The sequence below is a fragment of the Pithys albifrons genome, chromosome 3 (genome assembly GCF_047495875.1).
Source record: "Pithys albifrons albifrons isolate INPA30051 chromosome 3, PitAlb_v1, whole genome shotgun sequence".
Lineage (NCBI taxonomy): Eukaryota > Metazoa > Chordata > Aves > Passeriformes > Thamnophilidae > Pithys > Pithys albifrons.
Genome location: NC_092460.1, coordinates 44,321,799 through 44,335,411, shown reverse-complemented (window position 1 = coordinate 44,335,411; position 13,613 = coordinate 44,321,799). Strand labels below are relative to the sequence as shown.

Genomic DNA, 13,613 nt, shown 5'->3' with positions numbered 1-13,613 from the left:
TAGAGCTCCTGCTGGATCACATCTCTAGGATTTGTCAGGAATAAATAGCAGAAAGGAGGGACAGTGCCTGCAGCCTGGGCTGTGCCTGATTTCTCTGCAGAGTAAAAAATAGTTAAAATACATGGAGAGACCCACAGTGAGTACAACAGATTTGGAAGATGCTGAGCATCCTTGCACAGGGCCCTGAATTCACAGGGAGACATCTCATGACAAACACAATGTATACTTTAAACAGAGTCCATTTGTTGTGCCCATCTGTGAACTCCAGTTTTTTTCCCAGCACACTCCAGCTGAATAGTCTTCCCAGACCTTTCTCACCTGATGTTTCAGTCACCTGGGTGCAAGAGAGGCCTTTAACAAACTCACCAGTTCTTTTATTTGCTCTAGTCTTGCTACACCCACAGCAGACAGTATGAACAGAACATTGGTTCACTTCCAGTGCTGCTGAAAGATTGAGTGTGAAAGCCCCCTTTGCATATTTTCAGTTTTTAATTCCTTTTTTTAATGAACCTCCAGCTTCATTTTCCCCCTTGAGTCTCACCCTTTCCACAGCAGGAACAACCAGCATTAAAGTATTTCAGATTCTTGCTTGTTGAGAACCTCTCTGCCTGCCCTGGTTTGTCCCTTGGGCTATTCCTCTGTGCATCCTCTTTCACTGCTGTCCAAGCACCACCTGCTTGTGACTTCCACATGACCCGCCAGCTGACGTTTCCTGGTACAGCTACACTTTATTTTTTCAGTATTATTTTTATTTTCTGTTTTCTTTTCAAAACATTAAATTACAGGACAGTTTCTGCACAACACTCTTAGAATTCAATCCCAGATTTTGGCAAAATCTGGCAACCTCCTAAAAGTTGGGAGATTTCTGAGTTTCAATAAACTCACTTTAATTGTACCCTGCTGACAGTTGGTTTACTGCAGCATTCAATCTCAGCTGAAGCAAAGCAACTCAACAAAATATGGCTCTCTTTATGAATTAAACCTAATTCTAAGTCCCAGAAAATCCTGAAACATGATTTTTCTTTCAGAAGGCAAAGGAGCTACAAAACTAAGCTAGAGTGAGCAGAGCCTTCATCACCTTTGGCTGAGTGTGGTCCCCAGGAACCTTGGCTGTATTTAATTCTGCACCTTGGGAAATACTGAAAATGCCTCAATTTTGTGTCATACAACTTTTCCTCACATCCTGGTTCCCATCTAGGCTGGGCTGAGTAGCCAGGGGGAATCTGTCCTGCAGGCCAGACACTGTCTTAGAAAATACTGTCATGATTACACCTCAGTTTTCTTACCTAAGAAAGGAAGATTCCAGCCTCAGGTTTCAGATGCAGTTGGAATATTTGTAAGCCAAAAGTGACGTGGCTCCAATTCTATGAAATCCTAAGCAATCACCATTTCAGCTGACATTTATTGAAAGCCTTAAAGTGAGAAGTTGAGGGGGGAAAAAAACCCAACAAACCCCCCTACTAACAATTCTGATATTTAAAACCTAAGGCAGATGGCACTTCAACTGGTTTTATACCAGTGTAACTTTACCAGTCCTAATCACAGCAAGTCATTCACACACAAGAGGAGGGAGATCAGGTCTAACAGAAATTACTTTTTACTTATACCAAGTGTTTTCACCTGTTGCATCTTCTCACCTGACAAATGAAAATGTCCTTCCATTCCAGAGCAATGGAGAAAGACAATGTGAGGTGCAACTCACAAGGAGGAATCCCAGAAACTCAAGTACAGCAATTTTTGTGAGTTATACCCAGTTTTAAAAGGTTATACATTTCTATCAGGGCACAGTGAGACTTAAAATAGTATATATATGAATATATCCCATATTCTGTGAAAGAAAATAAATTGAACTTTTTATTCTAAATGTATCATGGGAATGTATAAACCGACAAGTTTCTATAACACTCAGGTCATGCCTGTGCAATTTTAGGAAAGAGCTTCCAAGATCTGCTTGTCCAGATAAAACTTATGCAACCTGTAAGGTTTTCTTATCATATTATCTAAAAGCACATGGATTGATTTCCTTATAATTTGCTTTACATTTATTGCTCTACTCTACATTCATGGCAGGACTGCAGGTAGAAAAGACAAACAGGAGCTTTCATAGTTGAGATGAGAACGTTGTACTTCATGAAGTCTGAGACAGTGCTGGTAACACTGAATTGTCTAAAGTCACCCTTCCACATGAATCTAAACATGATTACTGTGCTTTCTGTAGAAAATACACCTCTGTCTTCTAAAGTGCTTTGCTGAAATTCTGAGTCACAATAACCTGCTTGGCCACAAGGGCACCAGAGATGGGAATAAAGAGTCCCAGAATCCCAGCTAAAACCCTTCCTGCTCTGACTGGGGACCACAAATCCTCCCAGTGAGTGCTAACACATTATTCTACCACCACAAAATCACACTGAACTAAGAAAACAGGCAAAGAATAAAAATAAATTGTGCAAAATAGGAAGGAAATAATTGACCAAAGGTGGCTTTATAATCCTCAGAACCAGAAGAAACTCCAGTTTGATGTCAGCTGACCAAAGGACTCCTGTGGTCCTACTGCCAAATTAACAAGGGTTTAACAAATAATGAAGTTGAACAAGTTCTGTGCATGAGCACCAAGCAAGGAACCCATTTCATAAAGCCCCTCAGCCCATGACAAGTGCAGGACAACGTGGCTGAGCACGTTCCCCTCTCCCCTGGCACTCAACTGACACACTTTTAGTGCAGAAATACACAAGCTGCTTTGGAGACTCTGTTTGCAGCACAGGAATTTGCCAAGTTGGGGCAGCTTGACTGGATGTCAAATTCCCCAACTCTGCTAACAGCACAAGGCTCATGGGTAAGGGGAAGTGAAAAAGCATTTCCTTGCCAAAGGGTTTTTAACAGGCTTGAAAAGGGCAGTGACAACTGTGTAAAAAGCTTTTCCACCACTGGTGAGACCATCATAATTTGAGCCTTCTATAGCCTGGTGTTTCTCCATCTCTTCTCATCTCCACGTGTATTGACCACTCAGAACTGCACCTGCCTTGCCAGTTTGGTTCTGGCTGTACAAAACCATTGGCAGGGAAAGAGGAGCAGACAATTAATACCATTAACAGAACTATGTATAAGGCAACCATTCAGGGGATAAAATCTGAAGTGGCCACAGAACTCTAGAGGTGTGTGATCACCCTGAACTCCAGTGGAGATATAGATACAGAGCTCATCTCTGCATATTTTGATACTTTTTAAGCCCAATTCAGATTTCTAACAGGCTTTGCTGGCATTAGGACTTTCAGGGTGTGCCCTGAGGCTTGGCTGAATTGGGGCTTTTGGCTCCTCACCAAGTGAAGGGCAAACCTGCTGTATGTAACCACCCACCTGACTGAGCCACAGCTGCAGTGTAGGCTCCTCATCTCCACATTTATTAACCGCATGCTCCCTCTGGAGCTGGAGATGCCACAGTAACAGCTGTTTTATTCTGCTTGCTTTTCAGGTCCCCAGGAAACCCAACCAGCCCTGTCCCTGGGGTAACTCAGTGCTCACACCTACCACTGCAATCAAACGGGCAAAGATAAACACCTGGTAGTTCTCCGTATCTTTTACAATCTCTTCTCCCTCCCATTCTCTCTCCCTGCTGTTGTAAATCTGACCCAGCAAAGGGAAATTTTTATGCAAAAATAAATGAGGTAAGTTGTACAGGGCGCAGCATCCTCCCAAAAGATCCTGAGACTGAACACAAGAAATCAGTAGGGCTGTAATGAAGAAACAAAGCACATGCTGGGACACCAGGGTTTGCTCTGGCTTCAAACTTATCCCATTGGTATAAAATTAATATTTCCCTGTGGATCATTAACCCTTTTGGTCCACAAGAAATAACAACACACTTTTAGATGGCAAACAAATACGTCATTTGGGAAATAAGGACACAAATGTCTGTCATGAGCTCCAGTATGGCTTTGAACCACAACCTGTTCTGGGCACAGGTACAACACACACCAGAACCCCTGGGCATGGGGTTGGGTTCACCTTGGCAAGGGTTTTGTATCTACACAGAAGAGAATTAAAAGCAGAGTATGATATAACACACACACACACACACACACACACATATATATATAAATGTGAAGAGAAATAGTAACAACTTTACCCAGTTGCCCAACCAAATAAGACAGATTCCAAACACCCAAACCCCATAAAACCACCCAGAAACTCTTCCAGAGAAAACTCCCAGTAAGAGAGGAGGCAAATTACCAAGCAAACGTTTCTCTCCATGGATAACACAGGGGGGATGGCAGCGAGGCCTCACCTGGGCAGGGCAGGGCAGGGCAGGGCGGCCTGATGGGGCTGAGGGAAGGTCAAAAGAGGCAGAAGCTCCACCTGCTTCTCTTTTTATACTTCTTGATGATGCCAGATGATATGAAATATCCCTTTGGTTGCTTAACTCAGGGGATGTTTGTCCCCTCTAATCTATGTCATATTCTCTGGGCCTGCTGAACTGAGGCTTGGCTGACAATGAGGCCTAATGAGGCCTGGCCGGAACTGAGGCCTGGCTGGGACTAAAGCCCAAACTACCCCAACAGGGTGTCTCTGAGGGCTCAGAAAGTTCTGCCAACAACCTCAAGGAGGGCACCTCCTACCAGAAGACACCATTGCTTTGCCTGGTTAGAGCAGAAAGGGCCATATTCCCTCCTCGGCTCAACCCCCCAGTGCCCTTTTGCAGCTCCCTCCCGGTCGGACGTGGGGCTGAGCTGTGGGTTGGGGTCAGCACAGCCCTGGGGCTGAACTCCCCCAGCTCCAAACACATCCCTGAGCCCCTTTCCCCAGTGCGTTTAAAACAAGAGGGAAAAGGTGGCAGCGAAATTCCTACATAGCCTTGTGTTGTTGGGTTCAGAACAGCCAAGCCCTCAGAGAGGCTTTTTTGGGGAGTTTGCTTAGGGGTTGTTTCAGATCTAAAATAGTTTTATCAAATTAAACAGCCATGTCTTAGATGACATTTTCTTCATACACAAGTTAACACATATATTTTCCCATGCATATTTATGACGTGCACACAGCAGTCAACCCTCAAATCCACTCCCCCAGTCCTTGGGGCAAACCAGGAATCCTCTTAGCCATAAAATCTTACCCTTTTTGCTCAATAAAGCTATGCCTTAGGATGAACTTTTGCCTCTAGAGTCTCATTTTTCATTTATTTCCTTAGTTCCCATCTCAGATAACTAAACTTTTTTATTACAGCTGGGAATTTTTATAATGTGCAAATTGAAATAATGACTGTATCACAGGGCTCTTCAACTGGTTTTCATTAAGGCTCCAGCTACTTCCTTGCTCTATTGGATATCTTTGTGCTGGGGTTACTTTACTCTGGACAGAAATTTGGACAATTTATTTTGAAAAGAATGACTAAAAGCCTATTAGAAGACAACCCTTAAAATGCACTGGTTGATGGAGCTTAATTGCACATCCTCGTCATAATCAGAACACCTCAATTACTTAAAACTTAATAATCATGCTAAAGAGCAGAACTGTGAGCGTATTCCAGAGATCCATAAACCTGAAAATCCCAATTCCTCCTTGTCTTTACAACTCTGTGGATGCAGAGACACAGTGCCAGAAGGACATTTCTGAGATGCCAAACAAGGACAATTCCTGCTTTCTGGATTCATCCTCTGTGCTCAAGCAAAGTTTGTGGGTTCATTGTAGCCACTTGAAACAGCTCAATCATTTGTGTGGTGTTGAAATTCACAGCATTTCCACTGTTGATCTCCACTCTCACCTCGCTGCTCTGTCATCCTGCACTGCTCACTGGGAAATGAGTTTGCTGGAATATATTCCCACTGCTGCCAGGGTCACAGGAGTCTGAATGAGCACAGGAGGACTCCACTTAATTGCCCAGATTTATTGCTGTGCTGTTTTCTTTCCTCCCTTTCCACTCAAACTTGTCTTCCATGTCTGACATCCACAGAAAAGGGAGAGCTGCTTGTTCTGGTCAGGAACAGCAGCAGACAGGGATCACAGTTTTGCAGGGATTCCTCATTCCTCCTGCCAGGGCACAGGCAACAGAGAATTTGTTCTAATCCACCAAGAAAAGTGCTGTTCTAATCCACCAAGGCAAGTGCTGTGTCAATACAACACCAGCAATGAACAGCCTGCAGTGAAATATTGAGTCACAACTGGCAAACCCCTCACATTACCTGTGTAACTTCCAGCATCAACAAGCTGTTCCTTTGGATTTAGGATGCCCTGCTTTCCAAGGGCAAAGGCAGGGGAACTACTACACAGCAAATACATGAGGAATTTTTAAGTCCTGGAAACTCAGAAGCAGAAAGTTGCCATTTGAAAAATGTGTCTCTGCTGTGAAAACCAAGTCTAATTTCTGTGCCAAACCAAAGCCTTGTCCATCATCTTATTTATGGCTCTGCCACAAGTCTGAGTAGCAGAGGAACCAATCAATTCCAACCAACCGGTGAAATGATTGTGGGAGCTCCAGAGATTAAAGAACCCCAAAGCAGCCAACCCCAAATTTTAGCATTCCCAGCTGAACAGAGCTGTTGTAAGAGCACAACTCCCACCCCCAGGACTCACCAATGGAGCGGTGGATGCAGGTGTGCTGGTTATCACTCAGGAAAAAGCCCTCTTTGCACTGGCACTCGTAGCTGCCCATGGTATTCACACAGATCTGCTGGCACCCCCCATTGTTATCCAGACACTCATCAACATCTGCAAGAGAGAAGGGAAAACAAAGTCAGGACAACGTTCAGATTCAGAACATGCATCTAGAAGAGCAAGGAATATACCAAAAGGCACACTGTAAATTAAGGTAATGAAAACTACCCAAATGCCATCAGTTAATCCAAATGAATCCACCTAATTATTCCTCCTGCATCCCAGGCTTAAAGTTAACATATAAATAATGACAGTGGGGAGGGGAGTGCAGCCACATGTCCATGTATTCTGAGCTGCAAATTGATTTCCAATGCAGGAGGAACACTGAGGTCCTGAAAAGGCTGTGACCCCTCCTGCCAAGGGCGGTGTTGCACTATGTCATTCCCACTCCAATGCAGAGACATCCCTCAGGCCTACAGTAATTTTGGGCAGGCAAACACAAAGGGCATTACTGGGTGAAAAGAGTCTTGACAGAGTCCTGGTCTTGAACAGAACAGCATGTTTCAATTACCAGAGTCATAACCCCCTACTCTGTCAGTTTGTTTAATGCTGTTTAATGAAAAGAAGGCTTCTTAAATCTAACTGTTCCATGTCTGCATTGTCATTTTAATGGGCAAACATATAAAGCCACAAAGGCAGCATCAGCTACTGGCTGTTTTGAGGGTCTCTGCCTATCCCCCATCACCTCTCTTTGGCATACCAGGTTTTATGCTGTTGTGTCTCAGCACTGGAAAACCACTGCCCCTAACACGGACCTGACCCACAGTCAACCTTGCAACTCTCCTGTTTTATATCTCAATCATATCTATTTTCTCTCTGTTTTTTTGTCGGATGAAAGCAACTTGCCACCTGAAAATTCCATGTTTTCCTTTTTTTTAATGAAGACCCTTCAGCCAGTTGGTTATTTCACAGTAAGTGCCAACACATCAGCAATTGAGCTGGTGTGTGTTTTGCTTTCATTTTATTTTTGGAGAAGTTAAAAACCCCCAACAAAGCTCAATGATCCACGACACCCAAACCCTCAGAAGAGCTGGCACAGCTCCTGCAGAAGTGAATTCCTCCAGGACTGGCACAACACCCTAAGGTAAAGCCAAGCTGGTTTGCTGGCACTTCAGCAGGCAAGGCCAGGAAGCTCTGAAATGCTGCAGAAACTCTGCCAGGAACTAAGGCAGGGAGAGCAGGGAGTTCCAGCCCCTTGTCTGCTGTTTGTGCTGCCTGCACTTCATGTGACACAAATCACAGCTCTTTCTCACAGAGGAAAACCCTCCAGGGTAATTACAGTACCCTGGAAACCAGGCAGGCTCCTCCTGCCCTCAGCTACAATGCAAGTGTGCAGACAGCCCTCTTCCTTTTATTGACCACCAAATGTTGAGCACTGCTGCCTCATTTTCTGTACCAAAATCCCCCCTGCCCTCAGTTCTTACTCTTTTCCAGATCTGAACCTTTTCACAATCCCTTCCTCTCTGAGTCGCTGCTGCCCAGTCAGTGCCAACTCAAACCTGCTCCTTTGCAAACACCACTCCTGGAATCGGGATTGTCCTCTCTGCAACATCAGCTGAACACTCACTGAAGGAGAAAGTCTCAGTTTGGTGCATGTACAAACCCCCAAATTATGCTACAAAGTATGTGGCCTTCCCAGAGCTCTGTTTATAATATCACAAATAACTCCAACAATTGCCTTCCAGCTCTGATGAATAATCTGAAACAAATGCAATGATTTATAAACATTTTTTTTTCTGCTCTTGATAGCAAATGCTGTTGGATTTACCACTTCCATAAAGGGGCAGCTCAACTGACCACCAAGCCCCAAATTCATATCCTGGAACAATACTATTACAATCAAAACTCCTCAGAAAAGCTTTGCTATGAGGAATTTCAGTTACTTGCCTCCAAATTATTTTAATATGCATTTTTGAAGAAAAGGAACAGCTGGGATCTAGGACCACTATATGCCGCTCTCCACAGAACATTCCTTCCAATGGATCTTGGCTTGACAGTGCAGGATTAATAATCTCTCTTCTCAGACCCCAGTCCTTCCAGGGCAAGGCTTTTTGGGGCACTTTGCATTACTGCACTCCCAAAGGGTGCTTACTCTTCCCCATACCAATCTATTGGACATTAATGCCTGGAAAATATTTATTGAATTATTTACTTGCTGAACTGTCTTTCCAATAGGGTCACTTGATGATCAGTTTATTAGTAACCCAATTTAGAGAACAGGGTAAAATAGTCTCCTGAGGTTAGGAGAGAGAACTCCTTCCACTCCAAGAAGCTCAAGCTTGGGTAGAAATTATTAGGAATAATTCCTTCATGTTTCTGCATTTTTTCAAAGCTCACAAAATAAATAGGGGCCAAAGGGGCTGCTTCTTTCTTTTCTGTGCAATTCTCCTTCAATGCAGCTGAACCTGTAAACATCTGACAGTGCAGCCAGGGCTGAGCCTGAATTTTGGGCCAGGTTTTCTAGAGCTCAAGTTCCACATAAGCACTGAAATAAGCAGTCAGGTTTTCAGTAAAGCTCTTCTTGCTCCAGTTCCCTTTTCAGTTGGTTGAGCACAAACACAAAGCTCACTCGCTTTATGTCTCTATTACTGTAAAAGATATTTTTTTAAGAACAAAGAGCTGTGTCTTCTTTCACAACTTTTTGCACAAAACCAGCTCCCAGTGATCACTCAGAACCAGACTGTGTCTCTGATGGCCTCAAGGCAGCAAGGGCAGGTTCCCTCCCTTTCAACTGCTGCATGGAAAGTGCAATCCATTCCCTGGGCTGCTTATCTGGCCAGAGTTCCAGCTTGGCTTCACAACCCAGTGAGATTCCTGAAGCACATCATCCACTGCCTGTGGGAAAACTGACACTCAAACCCCTCCTGATGGTCCCAGGGTGGAAGATCCCAACAAACCTTCAGCCACACAAAAGGACGCAGAGAGATCCTCACCTGAACTGAGCTCACAGATGGTTATTCCACCTGGCTGCTCCAGCCCTCAGCCTCAAAAAGAGGATGGAGAAGCAGAAGGTGAATTAATGTCCTTCAGCCATTCTCTGCAATTCTCACCACAAAGGGCTGCCTTGGGATCACCTTTGCCAGGACAATGGCTGCTGGAAGGCTCTAGAAATAACTCAGTTCCCACAGCTCTGAACTAGAAACAACCTGCTCAGATGAGACCCAGCACAAGAGGCAGAGCTGTGACGCAGGATTCAGTGACACAGCTGTGTGTGCAGGGAGATGAGGGGCTGGAGCTCCAATGGCCACTCCTCACCCCAGACAGCCACGAACAGAGGAAGGACCAGGCAGGGAGAGGCTGGGAAAGAAGGATCCTTCCAAAGAGCCTGGGAGATAATGAGGCCCATCTGCATACATATAACTATGGCTGTATCTCAGCTGCATTATGCAAATTAATGCAGAGCTGAATCTGCATAAGACCTCGAGCTTTTTGGCCCACTGCCTTCACTCTGTCAACCCTGTGTTGTGTACCTGGGTGAGATGAGATGCCCCAGAGATGCAGAGCAGCAGTGTGGAACAGTATCAAAGGGTAGGGAACACCCCAGCTGGTAAAGATGGATGTTTTACTTATTAAATAAACAAATGTTTTCAGTTTCTCATTTGATTTATCTGCTGAACTCTCCAAACCAGCCTTGCTGGTGTTTCACTCTGATCTGGAGAGGAGTTCCCTGGGGAGGTCCTTCTGTCAGAGTGTCCTGCTTGGACACCACAGAGAGAGAGAGGAAGGTCCACTGTGGGGGACTCGAAACCCAAACCACAGGCAGGAAGACACACAAGTGAAACCCAACACAGAGTCAATGCCAAGAAGTCTGTCTGTTCACACCCTCCCACAACCTCCTCTTCCTTCCTTCCTTCCTTCTGACACCTTCCTTCCAGGTCAGTATTTTCATAAACACTGAAGCCCCCCAGAAATCTGAGTCCCACCTTCAAGGTCTCCAAAGTATTTGGGAACCACAGAGTTTACTGTTGCATCAACACTTCTAAAAATAGCACTTTGACTCATGATCAGGGAGCTGAGCTGCTATTTATTTTTTTTTTATCTCTAAGCTACAATTTGAAACTTTTGGAAGAGCTCTCTAAGATGCCTGTTTTATCAGTGCAGCACACCCTGACTGAGAGATGAACTACTGACAGCAACATTGCAGGCTTTCCTCAAATGTTAGCAACTAAACACCACTGGGGATATTCTGCATCTGCCAGGGGAAGGATCAGCAACCCCAAGCTCAGAAAATAAAAGTGCCTGATTCTAGAATTTTAAAATCATCATATTGTAAATATTTCTAGTCAGAAAGTTGGCTGAAAGTTGCATTAAAAAAAAAAGAAAACAAAAGAAAACACATTCCTGCATTTACTACAATCATAGTTATACCAAAATAACATTCAGCCCCGCATGTGTCACTGTCCTGCAGTTGATACTCAAGAGGAGACAGCAGAGGTGGGACAGACCTGCAGTAATCACACACCTGTCAAACCCTCCATCACCTGCCAGACCATTGCCCTGCTGGCTCCTTCCTGGATGAATTTCTCTAATCTCTAACGAGCCCAAATTGATGGGGCAAGTACCTCTGCAATTTAATTAGGAGTTATATAAAGAAGACATGCTTTTGGTTACTCCACAAATGCTGCTTCACAGTCTCAATGAAGACCCCCAAATTCCATTATTGTGGGAAACAGTAAATATTCATTCACTTCTTGCCTTTTCTGCACCTTTCTTGATCTTAAAAATCCCCTCAGCCTTGTCCTGTCTCTCTGATCTACCCTGAGCCCCAAAGAACAGACACACACAAACACGGGAACCACAGAAACAATTCAAATGCTCTCAGCAGATCATGTTTAGAACAAAAAGGACTCATTTCTAGGAGTGAGCACCACTTGGGACACACTCTTCTCACTCCCCTAATCCCCCAAGTGCCACGGTGCCCTGTTGGAGTGGAGCTTTCTTCTATTTGCATAGGTCTGAATTCTACTTTCTGTCCTCTCCTTTCAGAAACTGCAGTATCTGGTGAAGAAGAGGATGAAGAACAGCACAGCCTTGAACCCAATGCTCCCCTCACCACCACAGCTGCAGGAATATTCATCAGAGCCCTTGCTGAGAAAAGATCCACTTGCAAAAACAGATCCTACAGTAATGAATGTCTGCTGAACTAAGAAAAAAACCCAACAAAAACCCCAAAGAGTGGGAAAAATTACCTTTCCTTGAAAAATAAAGCATATTTTACAGAAGGGAAACATACAGAATGCTCTTGTGTGATGACTATTAAAATCATTCCAAAATGATCAATGAATTTATCCCCAGAACAACTCTTTTGTTATACAAGGATACAACACTTAAAATGATGGCCATGATCTGTCCTGGGGAATAATTCTGTCTTTTGATGGGCTACAACCACCCAGCACTTCAGCACCCACTGACTGGGCTTTCTGCCCTCACACCTTGAAAAGGACACTTGAAATCTTTTCTGTGGCTTTTTGGGACACAGAGGAATTCTTTAAAACACAAACAGCCTAAATGCAACTAGCAAAGTACTTCTCTGCTATGTAGAGCATAGGAAATGTCCTTAGCATAATTAAGTACATTTCTGATGCCTGCAGAGTGAAGCAGCCCCATGGATGATGCTGTGGGAATGTTGCATCAACTTCAAGTCTCTTGGCGTCACTTCTTTATTCCTCTCTTCAACAACTGGGCACCATCCTCTGTCCCTTCAAGCCACCAAACCTTTCCCACAGCTTTTAGCACCTCCAGAATAAACATCTAAGTCCCTTAATGTGCCATCATCTGTGCTCCCACTCTATTTGCAAATACTGCATTAACAACACAGAGTGAACTAGAGTTAATTACAGAGGCAAACAAGCATCAGTCCTAATCAGTTGAAGGAAAAATTTGAGATAAATTGAGCAAATTCTCCAGCCTTTTTATCATAATGCCCCTTCCTTTGTGTTGTCCCTGGCCATCATGAACTGCTGCAGCTCAACTGAAGCATCCCATCTTTCTTCCAGATAACCACTGCTTATCCCTGCTCCCTTTAACAGCTACTTAAAGTCCCTGCCAGGATTAGAAAATCTACTTTGGGTTAACTCACAACTGCCCTTTTACAAACTTCATTTATTTATTTATTGGTTTGATTTTTTCCCCCTTGCAAAAATGAAAAAAAAAATTTGCTGTGGGTGAAGCAACACATAAAACCTGACAAGAAAATGAAACAGTGTTTTCATCTCAGTCTGGCAACACTTTCCAGGTCTGTACAACACGAAGCACTTTGTTGCTGAGTTGTGATGATAAGTCAAGGAAATGGCTGGATTAATTTTTTGTTCTTTATTAGAGGACTCTCTAGATCCAGAGGAGAGACCTCAACCCAAGCACTGTAGCATCCAGAAGGCTCTGAAGTCATTCACACTCTCTGTATGGATAATAATTGAAGCCCATGAAAAGTGGAAGAAATGGGAGAGTCTGAAGCACAACAACTACAGCAGGAATGGGAAAATATTGGCTTATTCAGGTACACTGGCTGAGTCAGACACATCCACTCATGGAACTTCTGGGGAACAGAAAAGTGCTGCCCATGTTTTGGAAGGGCTGGAATGATTCCTGTAGGTCCTATCAAAACAATCACATTTTCCCAAAAGCACCTGTACTGGTGGAAGGGGTTTTATAAACACAGATTCAGTTTCTGAATCCTTTTAGTGAATGAATTCTCTATTTGGCACAAAATGTTTGGGCAAATGGGCATATTATGAAACCAGTTCAGCATTTCCACTCTCCTAAACAGAAGTAACATGAACACCAGTATTTAGAACAAATTATTTTCCCTGATTTTTTGTGACAGAAATACCTGAAAATGTACTTAAGTTCTGGGAATTATCAATGAAAAGCAACAAAAGTCAAAAACCCTGACTTCAGGAACTGCATAATTATGTAAAGAAAGAATGAATTTAGTAAGTTTGGAGCTGGCTTGGTAAAACCAACACAAACAAAGA

At 43.7% G+C, this 13,613-nt stretch overlaps 1 protein-coding gene across 2 annotated transcripts in view; it reads right to left on the bottom strand.

Annotated features, from left to right (window-relative positions):
- Nucleotides 1-13,613, bottom strand: part of SCUBE1 (signal peptide, CUB domain and EGF like domain containing 1) — a 157,246-nt gene that overhangs the window by 114,755 nt on the left and 28,878 nt on the right. For both annotated transcript variants that reach the window (XM_071551543.1, XM_071551545.1), the window contains exon 4: nucleotides 6,559-6,693. In XM_071551543.1, coding sequence (XP_071407644.1) covers nucleotides 6,559-6,693 — 135 coding nt within the window. The remainder of the gene's footprint in view (nucleotides 1-6,558; nucleotides 6,694-13,613) is intronic.